The sequence below is a fragment of the Engystomops pustulosus genome, chromosome 4 (assembly GCF_040894005.1).
Source record: "Engystomops pustulosus chromosome 4, aEngPut4.maternal, whole genome shotgun sequence".
NCBI lineage: Eukaryota > Metazoa > Chordata > Amphibia > Anura > Leptodactylidae > Engystomops > Engystomops pustulosus.
This window is the reverse complement of record NC_092414.1, coordinates 216883253-216901218: the sequence shown is the minus strand read 5'-3', so window position 1 is coordinate 216901218 and position 17966 is coordinate 216883253. Positions and strand designations below refer to the sequence as shown.

The window sequence follows — 17966 nt, the reverse complement described above, 5'->3', positions numbered from 1 at the left end:
CCCGACCTGTCCTCATAGAGAGCTATAGCCCCCCCGCAGACTCCTCACCCCAACCTCCCCCAGGCCGGATCACTGGAGAGGAACCGTATAGGTAATGACCCCCGACCTGTCCTCATAGAGCGCTATAGCCCCCCGCAGACTCCTCACCCAACCTCCCCCAGGCCGGATCACTGGAGAGGAACCGTATAGGTAATGACCCCCGACCTGTCCTCATAGAGAGCTATAGCCTCCCGCAGACTCCTCCCCCAACCTCCCCCAGGCCGGATCACTGGAGAGGAACCGTATAGGTAATGACCCCCGACCTGTCCTCATAGAGCACTATAGCCCCCCCGCAGACTCCTCACCCCAACCTCCCCCAGGCCGGATCACTGGAGAGGAACCATATAGGTAATGACCCCCGACCTGTCCTCATAGAGCACTATAGCCCCCCCGCAGACACCTCCCCCAGGCCGGATCACTGGAGGGGAACCGTATAGGTAATGACCCCCGACCTGTCCTCATAGAGCGCTATAGCCCCCCGCAGACTCCTCCCCCAGGCCGGATCACTGGAGAGGAACCGTATAGGTAATGACCCCCGACCTGTCCTCATAGAGCGCTATAGCCCCCCCGCAGACTCCTCACCCCAACCTCCCCCAGGCCGGATCACTGGAGAGGAACCGTATAGGTAATGACCCCCGACCTGTCCTCATAGAGAGCTATAGCCCCCCGCAGACTCCTCACCCCAACCTCCCCCAGGCCGGATCACTGGAGAGGAACCGTATAGGTAATGACCCCCGACCTGCCCTGTGCATAACCCCCCGCAAACTGATGATTGGAGCAGTCTGGAACCACATGACCAGGGGCAGCTGGAGGTCCTGTCACTAACATGTATCTGTATCTTCTGTAGCCCCCCACAAGCTGGATGAGTCGTCCATCAGTCCCCCAGGCATTAAAACCCCAGGGGATGAACATCGGTCCAGGCCGGGGCGTCCTGCTGTGAGTATAAACCATTCCTTGTTACTGCACCAAGTGCAGGGCCTACGGGGGGGGGGGGTGCCGGGCCTACGCTGGGTCCTGGGGGGGGGGGGGGGGGGGTGCTGGGCCTACGCTGGGTCCTGGGGGGGGGGGGGGGGTGCCGGGCCTACGCTGGGTCCCGGGGGGTGCAGGGCCTACGCTGGGTCCCAGGGGGTGCAGGGCCTACGCTGTGTCCCGGGGGGTGCAGGGCCTACGCTGTGTCCCGGGGGGTGCAGGGCCTACGCTGTGTCCCGGGGGGTGCAGGGCCTACGCTGTGTCCCGGGGGGTGCAGGGCCTACGCTGTGTCCCGGGGGGTGCAGGGCCTACGCTGTGTCCCGGGGGGTGCAGGGCCTACGCTGTGTCCCGGGGGGTGCAGGGCCTACGCTGTGTCCCGGGGGGTGCAGGGCCTACGCTGTGTCCCGGGGGGTGCAGGGCCTACGCTGTGTCCCGGGGGGTGCAGGGCCTACGCTGTGTCCCGGGGGGTGCAGGGCCTACGCTGTGTCCCGGGGGGTGCAGGGCCTACGCTGTGTCCCGGGGGGTGCAGGGCCTACGCTGTGTCCCGGGGGGTGCAGGGCCTACGCTGTGTCCCGGGGGGTGCAGGGCCTACGCTGTGTCCCGGGGGGTGCAGGGCCTACGCTGTGTCCCGGGGGGTGCAGGGCCTACGCTGGGTCCCGGGGGGGGCAGGGCCTACGCTGGGTCCAGGGGGGGGCAGGGCCTATGCTGGGTCCAGGGCAGGGTGGGGCCTACACTTGGTCCTGAGGAAGGGGCGGGGCCTACACTAGGTCCTGGGCAGGGTGGGGCCTATGCTGGGTCCAGGGCAGGGTGGGGCCTACACTTGGTCCTGAGGAGGGGGCGGGGCCTACACTAGGTCCTGGGCAGGGTGGGGCCTACACTTGGTTCTGAGGAGGGGGCGGGGCCTATGCTGGGTACTGGAGGTGCAGACGTTGTACAATAACCTTTCTTTTTTCTCTACTGCTGTCAGAGTTATAAAAGAGCGATTGGAGAGGTTAGTGTCATGTGACCTATCGCAGTGTAATCTGCATGTGTGTGTGCATGTCACAGTGCAGTGTATGGCGGTACATTACCAGCTGTCTGTGTGTGTGTGTTACCCGGTCTTTGTGTGTATATATATATACCTGGTGTTTGTGTATATATAATAGTGTACTATATGGCGGTACATTACCTGGTCTTTGTGTATATATAATAGTGTACTATATGGCGGTACATTACCTGGTCTTTGTGTATATATAATAGTGTACTATATAGCGGTACATTACCTGGTCTTTGTGTATATATAATAGTGTACTATATAGCGGTACATTGCCCGGTCTTTGTGTATATATAACGGTGTACTATATGGCGGTACATTGCCTGGTCTTTGTGTATATATAACAGTGTACTATATGACGGTACATTACCTGGTCTTTGTGTATATATAATAGTGTACTATATGGCGGTACATTACCTGGTCTTTGTGTATATATAACGGTGTACTATATGACGGTATATTACCTGGTCTTTGTGTATATATAACAGTGTACTATATGACGGTACATTACCCGGTCTTTGTGTATATATAATAGTGTACTATATGGCGGTACATTACCTGGTCTTTGTGTATATATAATAGTGTACTATATGACGGTACATTACCCGGTCTTTGTGTATATATAATAGTGTACTATATGGCGGTACATTACCTGGTCTTTGTGTATATATAATAGTGTACTATATGACGGTACATTACCTGGTCTTTGTGTATATATAACGGTGTACTATATGGCAGTACATTGCCTGGTCTTTGTGTATATATAACAGTGTACTATATGACGGTACATTACCTGGTCTTTGTGTATATATAATAGTGTACTATATGGCGGTACATTACCTGGTCTTTGTGTATATATAACGGTGTACTATATGACGGTATATTACCTGGTCTTTGTGTATATATAACAGTGTACTATATGACGGTACATTACCTGGTCTTTGTGTATATATAATAGTGTACTATATGACGGTACATTACCCGGTCTTTGTGTATATATAATAGTGTACTATATGGCGGTACATTACCTGGTCTTTGTGTATATATAATAGTGTACTATATGGCGGTACATTACCTGGTCTTTGTGTATATATAATAATAATAATAATAATTCTTTATTTATATAGCGCACACAGATTACGCAGCGCTGCACAAACCATGTACTATATGACGGTACATTACCTGGTCTTTGTGTATATATAACGGTGTACTATATGGCGGTACATTACCCGGTCTTTGTGTATATATAACGGTGTACTATATGACGGTACATTACCTGGTCTTTGTGTATATATAATAGTGTACTATATGGCGGTACATTACCTGGTCTTTGTGTATATATAATAGTGTACTATATGACGGTACATTACCTGGTCTTTGTGTATATATAACGGTGTACTATATGGCGGTACATTACCCGGTCTTTGTGTATATATAACGGTGTACTATATGGCGGTACATTGCCTGGTCTTTGTGTATATATAACAGTGTACTATATGACGGTACATTACCTGGTCTTTGTGTATATATAATAGTGTACTATATGGCGGTACATTACCTGGTCTTTGTGTATATATAACGGTGTACTATATGACGGTACATTACCTGGTCTTTGTGTATATATAACGGTGTACTATATGGCGGTACATTACCTGGTCTTTGTGTATATATAATAGTGTACTATATGACGGTACATTACCCGGTCTTTTTGTATATATAATAGTGTACTATATGGCGGTACATTACCTGGTCTTTGTGTATATATAATAGTGTACTATATGGCGGTACATTACCTGGTCTTTGTGTATATATAATAGTGTACTATATGGCGGTACATTACCCGATCTTTGAGTATATATAACGGTGTACTATATGGCGGTACATTACCCGATCTTTGTGTATATATAATAGTGTACTATATGGCGGTACATTACCCGGTCTTTGTGTATATATAATAGTGTACTATATGGCGGTACATTACCCGGTCTTTGTGTATATATAATAGTGTACTATATGGCGGTACATTACCCGATCTTTGAGTATATATAACGGTGTACTATATGGCGGTACATTACCCGGTCTTTGAGTATATATAACAGTGTACTATATGGCGGTACATTACCCGGTCTTTGAGTATATATAACAGTGTACTATATGGCGGTACATTACCCGGTCTTTGAGTATATATAACGGTGTACTATATGACGGTACATTACCCGGTCTTTGAGTATATATAACGGTGTACTATATGGCGGTACATTACCTGGTCTTTGTGTATATATAACGGTGTACTATATGGCGGTACATTACCCGGTCTTTGAGTATATATAACGGTGTACTATATGGCGGTACATTACCTGGTCTTTGTGTATATATAACGGTGTACTATATGGCGGTACATTACCCGGTCTTTGAGTATATATAACAGTGTACTATATGGCGGTACATTACCCGGTCTTTGAGTATATATAACGGTGTACTATATGGCGGTACATTACCTGGTCTTTGTGTATATATATTAGTGTACTATATGACGGTACATTACCTGGTCTTTGTGTATATATAACAGTGTACTATATGACGGTACATTACCCGGTCTTTGCGTATATATAACAGTGTACTATATGGCGGTACATTACCCGATCTTTGTGTATATATAATAGTGTACTATATGGCGGTACATTACCCGGTCTTTGTATATATATAATAGTGTACTATATGGCGGTACATTACCTGGTCTTTGTGTATATATAATAGTGTACTATATGGCGGTACATTACCTGGTCTTTGTGTATATATAATGGTGTATTATATGGCGGTACATTACCTGGTCTTTGTGTATATATAATAGTGTACTATATGGCGGTACATTACCCGGTCTTTGTGTATATATAATAGTGTACTATATGGCGGTACATTACCTGGTCTTTGTGTATATATAATAGTGTACTATATGGCGGTACATTACCCGATCTTTGAGTATATATAACGGTGTACTATATGGCGGTACATTACCCGATCTTTGTGTATATATAATAGTGTACTATATGGCGGTACATTACCCGGTCTTTGTGTATATATAATAGTGTACTATATGGCGGTACATTACCCGGTCTTTGTGTATATATAATAGTGTACTATATGGCGGTACATTACCCGATCTTTGAGTATATATAACGGTGTACTATATGGCGGTACATTACCTGGTCTTTGAGTATATATAACGGTGTACTATATGGCGGTACATTACCTGGTCTTTGTGTATATATAACAGTGTACTATATGGCGGTACATTACCCGGTCTTTGAGTATATATAACGGTGTACTATATGGCGGTACATTACCCGGTCTTTGTGTATATATAACGGTGTACTATATGGCGGTACATTACCCGGTCTTTGAGTATATATAACGGTGTACTATATGGCGGTACATTACCCGGTCTTTGAGTATATATAACGGTGTACTATATGACGGTACATTACCTGGTCTTTGTGTATATATCACGGATATTGCGGGCCACCTTAGTCTATGGCACCGGGTCCTGGGTCCTGGGTCCGGTCCCGGTCAGCACGCAGCCTTGTGCATGTAGGTAAACATGAGGTAATATATGACAGCTTCCATATATACAGTATACAGCACGACCATTGCAGTAGATTAACACCTTCCCCCGGCGACAGTGGCTCATAGGTCAGACACCTGACCAATCATAAGCTGTCAGACACCTGACCAATCATACGCTGTCAGACACCTGACCAATCATACGCTGTCAGACACCTGACCAATCATACGCTGTCACTAAACTGAGGAAAACTTCCACCTGACAGAAAAGAGCGGGAAAAAACATGTCAGCAGATTATATGTAGGGATCAGTGTAGGTACAATAATACCGTGCGGATCCCCCCATATATTATACTTATATTATCACGTGTGTGTATATATATCACGCTGTAGTGTATGGCGGGACATGACCCAGTCTTTGTATATATAACACAGTGTTTTGTGTGGAGATGTATACAGAAAGACTAGGTAATATATCACGCTGTAGTGTATGGCGGGACATTACCCAGTCTTTGTATATATAACACAGTGTTTTGTGTGGAGATGTATACACAAAGACTAGGTAATATATCACGGTGTAGGGTATGGCGGGACATTACCCAGTCTTTGTGTATATACCACAGTGTATTGTGTGGAGATATATTACCCAGTCTTTGTGTATACATCACTGTGTAGTATATGGTGGTACATTACCTGGTCTTTGTGTATGTGCATCGAGCAGTGTATGGCGGTACATTACCCAATCTTTATGTATGGGATACGGTGTAAGGGAGCATTCACGCTGCCGGTGTATATAGCCCGTATATACGTCCCCATACAGCAGTGTGAATGTAGCCTTATGTGTGGCGGTGCAGTATCATTTTTTGTGTGACAGTGTGTCTCTGGTTAGTTATGTACAGTCCACTATCTCTTTCCTTCTCCCACCATGTATTCGGTATTTTAAATCCCTCCCTCCTTTGACAGGACCATTTACTAGTGAAGGATCGCCCAGAAGATGTCCCAAAACCCCCCAAAAAGGCGCTGGACTACTCCTCCTCCAGTGACGAGATGGACAGCAGTGATGAGGATGATGACGAGGGCGACCCAGAGCGCCAAGAACAAAGCAGAGACAGTTCATCCGCCAGGTAGTCAGATCCTACGGAAAACGTGGATGATTCCTGAATCCACAGCTGAAAACCATCTGATGTTTTTTTTTTTAAATTTCTTCCCATCAGTCGGAACGGCCGTGACGCGGACACAGACAGCGTGAGCACCATGGTGGTCCACGACGTGGAGGAGCTGGTGGGGAGCACATCTGACAGCTCCTATGGAGACGGCACCATGATCGTGCAGAGGGTAAGAAAGGTTGTGGCTCGTTATAGGATGATGTCGTGCTCAGATTGTGGCCCCGTCCCTCACATCTTGTAGATTTCCTTACTATTTAGGATACACAAGCTTTATTCTAGAGGATTCATACCCTTGTCTCAGTATTGGTTGGGTGGCATTGGAGTGGACTACGTTGTCTCTTTCCTTCTATAACTTGGAGCGTGACCAAGAAGAAGCTTCTTGTGAAGAGCCCCTGATGTCCGCGCCTTGAGGACCAACAGGATATGACCTAAAACCATTAATAACGAGGGCGATGACCCACACACGTAACGTAAAGGAAAGAAAATGGCCACCACACTGGTTTATCCTGTCCAGAAATCCCATATGCTCATGTCACCCATCAAACTTTGTCCTCTTGGCTAAATAAAGCATACGTAGTCCCATCATATAGTAGCGGTATAATGTACGGTCTGTCGTTACAGAAGAGACCAGTTTCATAACCCTCTTTCTTGTCCTTCTTCTCAGACTCCCGAGGAGGAACGCAACCTTCTGCATGCCGATAGCAACGGATACACCAACCTGCCAGATGTGGTGCAACCGAGCCATTCACCTACTGAACCCAAGGGGCCAGGGTCCTCCCCGAGCAAGGAGGGTGGGGGAACTGATGTGAGTATTGGGAAGGAATGTCACAAGAAGGTCTCGATAAGGAAGCCTGGGGTGGAGATGCTCTTAGTGGAGATTTTTGGACATGTTTGGAGAAGGGACCTATTTAGATGCATTTTTGTTGGTTTATTCTAGTAGGGAGAAGGTAAGATGGGACTAGATGGTCCAGTATGGAGAAGAAATATAAAATCGAGACATGCTGGATGAAGTTAAAACTTATATATATGGAGAGAGGAGACTTTGGTTGATGTTTCGAGACTCCTCCAGAAATCTGAAGGAAAGACTTTTTTGGGAATGTGGAAATATTTGTTGAGTATTTAAAGGACCTATTTGAAGAAGTTGTTTGCAGTAGAGATTCTTGAACAAGTTGATAGTTGGCCCAGTTGTAGGAGGTCCATTGTGTTGAATGTTGGGGTGGAATTGGTATATACTGTTGAGATGCCTGGGTAGATGTTCAATGTGTATGTGAAGAAGGCTAGCCACCTGTATAATACACAGTGTCCTCTCTCTCTTTCTCCAGTATCAGTCCCGTGGTTTGGTGAAAGCTCCTCCTAAGACCTCCTTTACCATGTTTGTAGACCTCGGATTATATCAGTCAACTGGTGGCACTGGTGACACCATCCCAGTGGCAGGTAGTGTACACAAGTCCTTCCTTCTATGATTTATTCCTCCTGATCTTAAAGATCTTCATCGAGTATGTCCCCTTCTAGCATCCTTCGTAAGTGGAGATGCGGCCCGACTGGAGCAACTGAAATATGAAGCCAGGAAAGGATCGGTAGTGAATGTGAACCCCACCAACATCAGGCCACACAGCGACACCCCAGAAATCAGGAAGTACAAGAAGAGGTTTAACTCTGAGATCCTGTGTGCCGCACTCTGGGGTGAGCAGAAGATCAGGAAAACGTGTCATCTTCTCCTCCATCGTCTGTCTTCTCATGACATCTTTTGTTATGTACCAGGGGTCAATTTGTTGGTCGGCACTGAGAATGGTCTGATGCTTCTGGACCGCAGCGGTCAAGGGAAAGTATACAGTCTGATAACCCGGAGGAGATTCCAGCAGATGGACGTCCTTGAAGGACTTAACCTCTTAATTACGATCAGTGGTGAGTGGACAACCTCTACCCACTCCAGAAAAACCCCTCCTAAGTGTTTCCTCATAACATAGGATATATCCCCCATGTCTCCCAGGTAAGAGGAACAAGCTACGCGTCTACTATCTCTCCTGGCTGAGGAACAAGATCCTGCACAATGACCCCGAGGTGGAGAAGAAGCAGGGATGGAGCACGGTGGGAGATATGGAAGGATGTGTCCATTATAGAGTTGGTAAGAATATACCATATTTGTTCTCCCTCTCGTTCGTCAGTCAGTCAGACAAGCCTCATCCCATCCACCTTCCTTCTCTTAGTCAAATACGAGCGCATCAAGTTCCTGGTGATCGCATTGAAGAACTCTGTGGAAGTCTACGCCTGGGCCCCCAAACCGTACCACAAGTTCATGGCTTTCAAGGTAAAGGACAAAGGTTTCAGGGAAGGGTTGAAGACCTTCAATGGTGTTTGGTGTCTTTGAATTTCACCCACTTCTTGTGTGTGACTTCTCCCTCTTCTTGTAGTCCTTCACAGATCTCCCCCACAGACCACAGCTGGTGGACCTCACAGTGGAGGAGGGGCAGAGGTTAAAAGTCATCTATGGTTCTTCATCTGGTTTCCACGCTGTCGACGTGGACTCGGGGAACAACTATGACATCTACATACCTGTCCATGTGAGTTATCATGTGCAGCGGCCGGTCACAAGACAAGAAGTGAAGAAGCAGCCAAGACCTCGCCCCTAAATTTTCTCTTGGTTCTTCTTCAGATTCAGAGCCAGATCAACCCCCACGCCATCATCTTCCTGCCGAACACGGACGGGATGGAGATGCTGCTGTGCTACGAGGACGAGGGGGTCTACGTCAACACCTACGGGAGGATCATCAAAGACGTGGTCCTGCAGTGGGGCGAGATGCCGACTTCTGTGGGTGAGTTTAAGGAGACCATGTGGAGACTTCTGGACGTATCCAAGGGAGACTTTGTGGATGTAGACTGTATCTGACCGTATCTAATCCTCCCTGTCCTCCCGCCAGCGTACATCTGCTCTAACCAGATCATGGGTTGGGGAGAGAAGGCCATAGAGATCCGCTCGGTGGAGACGGGGCACCTGGACGGGGTCTTCATGCACAAGAGGGCTCAGCGCCTCAAGTTCCTGTGTGAGCGCAATGACAAGGTAAGTCGGGTGCTGCCCCCTCACATTGCCGTGACCCGTGTGTTGCGTCCCACCTACTCCTCATGTCCCTCCCCATCTGTTGCAGGTGTTCTTCGCCTCGGTGCGCTCGGGTGGGAGCAGTCAGGTCTACTTCATGACTCTGAACCGCAGCTGTATAATGAACTGGTGAAGGACGACCCTCCCCCACACACTGGACGCCCCTCTCCTATCCCTTTAAGAAACCCCTCCCCCGCCTCCAGCACTTATTACTCCACCTTGTTTGCTTTTATCTGCATTTTAATTTATTGGGAGGCTCCACCCCCTGAGTGACAGTATATATATATATTCAGGGAGAAGATGATGATGTGGATTAGGGGCTGTAGCGCCCCCTCCTGACACGGGGGCGGCATCAGATGGTTCTTCACCCCAATGTTTTTTATATGTTTCCAGTTTATTGGTGGAATGGGAACGGCAAAGAACTGAATAGCACATCTCCCCCCCCCCCCCCCAGAGTTATAGCGTTCCAGCCCCCCTTATTATAGCCCCTAGGCCCTCTCTTACCCCTCCGGGGTGGTATGGGCTAAATCTTTTTTATAACCATTTCTATAAGAAGCACTTTATCAGATCCAAAGTCGTTCTCATTGCTAATCCATTCACATCCGGAGCTGCATTCGCAATGCTGTGTCGTACCCTCGCACGTTGCATTGCCGCGACCTGCTAGTCCTGTGATAGTGCCCGTACACAATGTCCCAAGTCTTCTGCTCCAACCTCGGAAACCTCCTTACAAGGTCGTACCTGCTCCCACCGCATCGCCAGAGCAGCAGTAGTGGCCTAACGCCTTTCATTGTCTGTGAATGCAGCTTTGGATGTGACTGGAGCATAGTCAGATGTTGGATATGTTGCGATTCTTCCACTGCCCGTGTGACCTCCAGCATCGGCAGCACATCCCACAACACTAATATCCCATTCTTATTAGGAGGAATATGTGACCCTATATAATCCCCCGCCCCCCTTACATGCAGCACCAGGCCTAGGGGTTTATGGGTCATTAATATCAGGGAAAGTAAGAATGCGTCTGCACTTACCCGCAGATCCTGGAGATGGCGCTGGAGCAGAAACTGCCCAATGATACAGGTGTTCTCTGAGGTATTAATAAAGTTTATTGAAGAAAGCAATAGACGGGCTTCCAGGCTGCACTCTACTGGACACTCTCTCCTGCCCTCTACTCGCCTCTGTCCTGCCCTCTACGCGCCTCTGTCCTGCCCTCTACGCGCCTCTGTCCTGCCCTCTACGCGCCTCTGTCCTGCCCTCTACGCGCCTCTGTCCTGCCCTCTACGCGCCTCTGTCCTGCCCTCTACGCGCCTCTGTCCTGCCCTCTACGCGCCTCTGTCCTGCCCTCTACGCGCCTCTGTCCTGCCCTCTACGCGCCTCTGTCCTGCCCTCTACTCGCCTTTGTCCTGCGCCTCTGTCCTGCCCTCTACTCGCCTCTGTCCTGCCCTCTACTCGCCTCTGTCCTGCCCTCTACTCGCCTCTGTCCTGCCCTCTACTCGCCTCTGTCCTGCCCTCTACTCTACCCCCTCTATACTGCATCCTCTGCTCTACAACCTCTTCTATACTGCCCCCTCTGCTTTGCATCCTCCTCTCTACTGCCCCCTCTGCTCTACAACCTCCTCGCTACAGCATACACCTTTCCCTTTTACATGCTCTACACCACAGTCTGCATTCTATGTTATACTCTCCCCCTTGCTCTATATCCAGCAGTTTTCCTGTGTGAGTGTCTCCGGGTGCAGGCGGCTGCTGCAGGTACCTCATAGTGAGGAGGTTTATATATTACGGCTGCGGCAATACCAAAAAAAAATTATATTAAAATCCAGAGAATTCTATATAAATATTTATGACCCCAAAAGTCCCCCCCCCCCCCCAATATGTAAGAACTTGGGTCACTCCAGAAATCCCCCCTCTACAGCGTAGAATGAGACAATCCAGGCCGAGGAACGGAATTTGCTATTTTTGTAAACTCGAGAGAAGATTCTATGGAGGCGGAAAAAAAAAGAAACAAAATATTTTATGTAGCAAATTGTATAAAGGTCGCATTTGGAAAAAAAAAAGTTGAAATTGGTTCAATGTTCTTGATCTTAAATAAAGTTATCTCTGCTAGTAGCGCCGCCCGCAGGTGTCTCGTGTTTACTGCAGCTCATTGCTCCATACTATTCATGAACCAGGTGGCTCAGGATGAAAAGGCATGTCATACCCGGAGTGACATCCCAGTCGTATAGTTACAACTTTTTGACATGTCGTCAACAGTTTTTGCGAGGGATCAATTGTAAAGATCAGAATTTTTTCCCCTAAATATTTTTTTAAAGCTTCATATCCCCCCACATATGACGCCAGGATCATGTAGCACGTTATACGATTCTTAGTTATCTCTTTCCTTTTCCCCAATGATCTTTCATTATATAAAAATTTAGTTTTTGGTTTTTATGCAAATTTGCTTCTGAGTGCACTAGGGGCGGAGCCTTGTCAGGCGGTGCACTCGTTTCCTTCACCCTCTGCGCACCCTCCATAATCCATATAACCCTTGGAGAAAGAAGTCATAAGAAGAAGCATAGAATAGCACCCGTGGACATGGCTCCGCCTCTAGTGCACAGAGGAGCTCATTTGCATAAATATACCACACAGGATTTGCCCCAAAATGTCGGAGAAACTGTAAAGTTATGTCTGGAAATCTTCTAGTGTGTCCTACACGCTGCTGCTTTTACTTGGGAGCTGGTAGTCCCCCTTTAAGAAGGACCCTCAGATTGTAGCACCGCCCACTTTTAAGGCGGAGTCTTAACTCTTCCCTAGGCCCAAAGAACAGGGGGCACAAGGGTCTCCAGGGAGGTTGTACTTGGTTCATGGTGTTCACTGGTCTTCTGTGAAGGGGGTAGTTTGGGTTACAAGAGGGTAGGATTCTGATTTCAAAAGTTTTTGAACTCCCCCCCCCCAATGTGAGTCATTGGAGGTTCATAGACTTCCTGTATAGGTGGTCTCTATATGGGACCTCCCCTTATCATACTTCTATAGGTTTCTTGCACCTTTGAGTATGTAGTAGAGCTGAGAACATTGAGTTGTAGTCTTATCATTGCGTGGATCTCAATAATAACTCTGTTAATCTTTGACGACGCGGCTCCACCCGGTGACCTGCCCCAGTATCTCCTCACCACAGGCCCTGCCCCAGCTGACAAAGATACCTCCTGGAGACCTACACGGAGGAGCTACATGATGGAGCAGCTGGAGTCTCTTCTGCCGGAGGGGATCAGCCTCCTGGCTCACCTGGCTCTGTCCTATCTGGTGCTCAAGCAAGTATGGAAAATCCTGGGAGGATTCAGAGTCCATATCTTATCCAGGGTGTGGAGGACCGACCTGAAGAAGTATGGTGGCTGGGCAGGTAAGTGACCATGGTGGGGGTACCAGAGAGATCCAATCACTACATAGAAAACACCTAAACCACAGGAACAGAGTAAGGATCCGGCCTCCGAGGTGTCCAGTATCCCCGTCCAGCTGGAGATGCATCCAATGTGAACACTTCCTTACATTCTCTGTGAGTTCAGGTTGTTGAACCATAAACAATCCATAGGGCGTGAATACTTTTACTGCAGTCATGTTATCTCTGGGATGTACCTCTGCCCTGTATATGTCAGGCTCTTATCAGTTCCTCCACCTTCTCCATACTCTCCGGGAACCTCCCCAGGAGGCCCATGGGTAAAGTCCTCCCTTGTTAATGAGCAATTAGCTGCTGTGGTAAAATTTTGTATTGTACCCATCTCCAGGATTACCCTAAGACCCAACTATACCGAAAGGGGGAACCTGAAAAATTGTCTGCTCAAGGACAACCCAACCCCTCCACATCATAAGGATGGGAGCCTTCCGTCGTGTGGCCCTGTCTCGTGGAGAAGACATAGGGGATCCTTAGACTTAGATGGTCTTCAGTGGTCTATGTGGTTACAGGAGCTTTTTGACCATCTGGCACAACATATTTTAGTGGTTGGACACTAAGAACGATATGTAGGTCCCGTTGTTTTGGATCCACCGTCATGGCCACCATGGTAGAAGATAGAAGATAGATGGCCTTGGACTGGTTGACCTGACAGAAGCTGAGATTTCAACCTAAAGTCATTGACTATATAGGTGGATGTCCTTGTCTTGTCCAAACTGGGCTTGCTGCTCTACATCATTGATGTATGGAGTATGGCCAGGTACAGGGAAAATTCAGTGCATGGTGATGGTGAAAGTCCAACAACCCAAGTCCAACAATTTCATTTACATCCCTAGATTCCCTTAATTTTTGGATTTTCTAGTGGTAACAGGAGCAACGGATGGAATCGGGAAGGCCTACGCTGAGGAGGTCAGTAGATATGTCTCTGTCTGGCTGTGCCTTTGCCTCCTGGATCTCCCCTAACATCTGTTTCTTCTCTACAGTTGGCCAAAAGGGGTTTCGATGTTGTCCTCATCAGTAGGACTCTGTCTAAGCTGAAAAATGTCGCAAAGGAAATAGGTAAGAGATGATCCAGAGAGGAAACTTCAATCTAACGCGTGACCTTGAAGATCACGGGTCGTCTTGTGTAGATCTAGAACCTGTTACCATCTGGAGATACTGTTTGGATTGTATGTCTCTAGCAAAGAACAGGGAGATCTCCAGAATCAGAGATGAGGGAAGTTTCTAGATACAGAGAGAGTTGAAGTTAGGTCGAAATTGGATCTTGCCAGAATCTAGAGTCCATCCTCAACCAGGTCCAGTTTATCATATTCTTATCTAGACAGGGTCCAGGAGGTCACTGATCATCCAGACTCCTCTTGTTTCATGTGTTTTTAAATCTCCAGCTTCACTCCCAATTATCCAATGCCCCAACACACGTCATCGCTGCCTTCTCCAGCGTACATCACTTCTAGACTTGTTCCAATTTCCCAGCATGCGCATCCTTTATTTTGCTTCCCCACTTTTATTTATCTCCCCAAACGTATAATGCCCCAGCTGTCTGTACTCCTGCTGTCTGTATCTCTTCATATTGTGGCCCCTATCTCCAGCAAGGTGGCCCCTGTCCTCCATCCCCCCCATAACTTGCTTCCATGTCTTCCATCCCCTTCATATTTTGGCCTCCACCCCTTCACCCCCCACATATTGTGGACACTGTTCTCCCTTACCCTCATATTGTGGACTCCTGTCCACCATCCTCCCTCTTATTGTGGCCTCTTGTCCTCCATCCCCCTCATATTGTGTCCTCCCTCATATTGTGGCCGCCTGTCCTCCCTCTTATTGTGGCCTCTTGTCCTCCATCCCCCTCATATTGTGTCCTCCCTCTTATTGTGGCCGCCTGTCCTCCATCATATTGTGGCCTCTTGTCCTCCATCCTCCTCATATTGTGTCCTCCATCATATTGTGGCCGCCTGTCCTCCCTCATATTGTGGCCGCCTGTCCTCCATCATATTGTGGCCTCTTGTCCTCCATCCCCCTCATATTGTGGCCGCCTGTCCTCCATCATATTGTGGCCTCTTGTCCTCCATCCTCCTCATATTGTGTCCTCCCTCATATTGTGGCCGCCTGTCCTCCATCATATTGTGGCCTCTTGTCCTCCATCCTCCTCATATTGTGTCCTCCATCATATTGTGGCCGCCTGTCCTCCCTCATATTGTGGCCGCCTGTCCTCCATCATATTGTGGCCTCTTGTCCTCCATCCCCCTCATATTGTGGCCGCCTGTCCTCCATCATATTGTGGCCTCTTGTCCTCCATCCTCCTCATATTGTGTCCTCCCTCATATTGTGGCCGCCTGTCCTCCATCATATTGTGGCCGCCTGTCCTCCATCATATTGTGGTCGCCTGTCCTCCATCATATTGTGGCCCCCTGTTCTCCATTCTCCTCATATTGTGGCTTCTTGTCCACCATCCTCCCTCTTATTGTGGCCTCTTGTCCTCCATCCCCCTCATATTGGGGCACATTTACTTACCCGGTCCAGTCGCGATCCAGCGGCGCGTTCTCTGCTCTGGATTCGGGTCCGGCCGGGATTTATGAAAGTAGTTCTTCCGCCGTCCACCAGGCGGCGCTGCTGCGCTGAAAGTCATCTCATCGCGCCGGAATGCACCACCTCGGACCAGGTGAAGGTAAGCGCTCCCCAAGCGACACTTTTTCGGTTTTTAAATGCGGCGGTTTTTCCAAATACGTCGGGTTTTCGTTCGGCCACGCCCCCCCCGATTTCCGTCGCGCGCATGCCGGCGCCGATGCGCCACAATCCGATCGCGTGCGCCACAATCCCTGGGCAATTCAGGTACAATCGGCGCACATCGGAAATATTCGGGTAACACGTCGGGAAAACGCGAATCGGGCCCTTAGTAAATGACCCCCATTGTGTCCTCCCTCATATTGTGGCCGCCTGTCCTCCATCATATTGTGGCTTCCTGTCCTCCATCCTCCCTCTTATTGTGGCCTCTTGTTCTCCATCCCCCTCATATTGTGTCCTCCCTCATATTGTGGCCCCCTGTTCTCCATCCTTCCTCATATTGTGGCCTCCTGTCCTCCATCCTCCTCATATTGTGGCCTCCTTTCATCCATCCTCCCTCATATTGTGGCCCCCATGTCCTCCATCCTCCTCATATTGTGGCCCCCATGTCCTCCATCCTCCTCATATTGTGGCCCCCATGTCCTCCATCCTCCCTCATATTGTGGCCTCCTGTCCTCCAACCCGCTCATATTGTGGCTTCCTGTCCTCCATCCTCCATCATATTGTGCCTCCTGTCCTCCATCCTCCCTCATATTGTGGCCCCCTGTCCTCCATCCTCCCTCATATTGTGGCCCCCTGTCCTCTTTCATATTGTGGCCCCCTGTCCTCTCTCATACTGTGGCCCCCTGTCCTCTCTCATATTGTGGCCCCCTGTCCTCTCTCATATTGTGGCCCCCTGTCCTCTCTCATATTGTGGCCCCCTGTCCTCTCTCATATTGTGGCCCCCTGTCCTCTCTCATATTGTGGCCCCCTGTCCTCTCTTATATTGTGGCCCCCTGTCCTCTCTCATATTGTGGCCCCCTGTCCTCCCCTCATATTGTGGCCCCCTGTCCTCTCTCATATTGTGGCCCCCTGTCCTCCCCTCATATTGTGGCCCCCTGTCCTCCCCTCATATTGTGGCCCCCTGTCCTCTCTCATATTGTGGCCCCCTGTCCTCTCTCATATTGTGGCCCCCTGTCCTCCCCTCATATTGTGGCCCCCTGTCCTCCCCTCATATTGTGGCCCCCTGTCCTCCCCTCATATTGTGGCCCCCTGTCCTCCCCTCATATTGTGGCCCCCTGTCCTCCCCTCATATTGTGGCCCCCTGTCCTCTCTCATATTGTGGCCCCCTGTCCTCCCCTCATATTGTGGCCCCCTGTCCTCCCCTCATATTGTGGTCGCCTGTCCTCCCCTCATATTGTGGCCCCCTGTCCTCTCTCATATTGTGGCCCCCTGTCCCTCTCTCATATTGTGGCCCCCTGTCCTCTCTCATATTGTGGCCCCCTGTCCTCTCTCATATTGTGGCCCCCTGTCCTCTCTCATATTGTGGCCCCCTGTCCTCTCTCATATTGTGGCCCCCTGTCCTCTCTCATATTGTGGCCCCCTGTCCTCCCCTCATATTGTGGTCGCCTGTCCTCCCCTCATATTGTGGCCCCCTGTCCTCTCTCATATTGTGGCCCCCTGTCCCTCTCTCATATTGTGGCCCCCTGTCCTCTCTCATACTGTGGCCCCCTGTCCTCTCTCATACTGTGGCCCCCTGTCCTCTCTCATATTGTAGCCCCCTGTCCTCTCTCATACTGTGGCCCCCTGTCCTCTCTCATATTGTAGCCCCCTGTCCTCTCTCATACTGTGGCCCCCTGTCCTCTCTCATATTGTAGCCCCCTGTCCTCTCTCATACTGTGGCCCCCTGTCCTCTCTCATACTGTGGCCCCCTGTCCTCTCTCATACTGTGGCCCCCTGTCCTCTCTCATATTGTGGCCCCCTGTCCTCTCTCATATAGTAGCCCACTCCCCTTTTCATATTGTGGCCCCCTGGGACCAGTAGGCCCTACAAACAGGTACATTCTTCCACCCCCCTGGGATGCCGAAAAACCATAACTGTCCTGGTTGGGAGCTATGAGGTTGGGTGGGAGAGGGAGAAAGGAATTAG

General features: G+C 49.1%; 2 protein-coding genes across 7 annotated transcripts in view; both read left to right on the top strand.

The window, feature by feature from the left end:
- The window catches only part of MINK1 (misshapen like kinase 1), a 61113-nt gene extending 49148 nt beyond the window's left edge, over positions 1-11965 (top strand). For 3 of the 6 annotated variants that reach the window (XM_072149955.1, XM_072149957.1, XM_072149953.1), the window contains 14 exons: positions 887-975; positions 1976-1999; positions 6566-6726; positions 6817-6937; positions 7433-7573; positions 8091-8202; positions 8281-8451; positions 8530-8673; positions 8759-8893; positions 8976-9076; positions 9180-9329; positions 9422-9581; positions 9687-9826; positions 9912-11965. In XM_072149955.1, the coding sequence (XP_072006056.1) occupies positions 887-975; positions 1976-1999; positions 6566-6726; positions 6817-6937; positions 7433-7573; positions 8091-8202; positions 8281-8451; positions 8530-8673; positions 8759-8893; positions 8976-9076; positions 9180-9329; positions 9422-9581; positions 9687-9826; positions 9912-9995 (1733 nt within the window). In that variant the 3' untranslated portion in view covers positions 9996-11965. The remainder of the gene's footprint in view (positions 1-886; positions 976-1975; positions 2000-6565; positions 6727-6816; positions 6938-7432; positions 7574-8090; positions 8203-8280; positions 8452-8529; positions 8674-8758; positions 8894-8975; positions 9077-9179; positions 9330-9421; positions 9582-9686; positions 9827-9911) is intronic. The other 3 variants (XM_072149958.1, XM_072149956.1, XM_072149954.1) reach the window with 1 other exon arrangement.
- Positions 11966-12101: 136 nt separating this feature from the next.
- LOC140128332 (very-long-chain 3-oxoacyl-CoA reductase-B-like) overlaps positions 12102-17966 on the top strand; it is a 44667-nt gene continuing 38802 nt past the window's right edge. Inside the window, exons 1-3 of the transcript XR_011855135.1 lie at positions 12102-13232; positions 14143-14189; positions 14264-14339. The gene's annotated coding sequence lies outside the window, so the exon portion shown is untranslated. The remainder of the gene's footprint in view (positions 13233-14142; positions 14190-14263; positions 14340-17966) is intronic.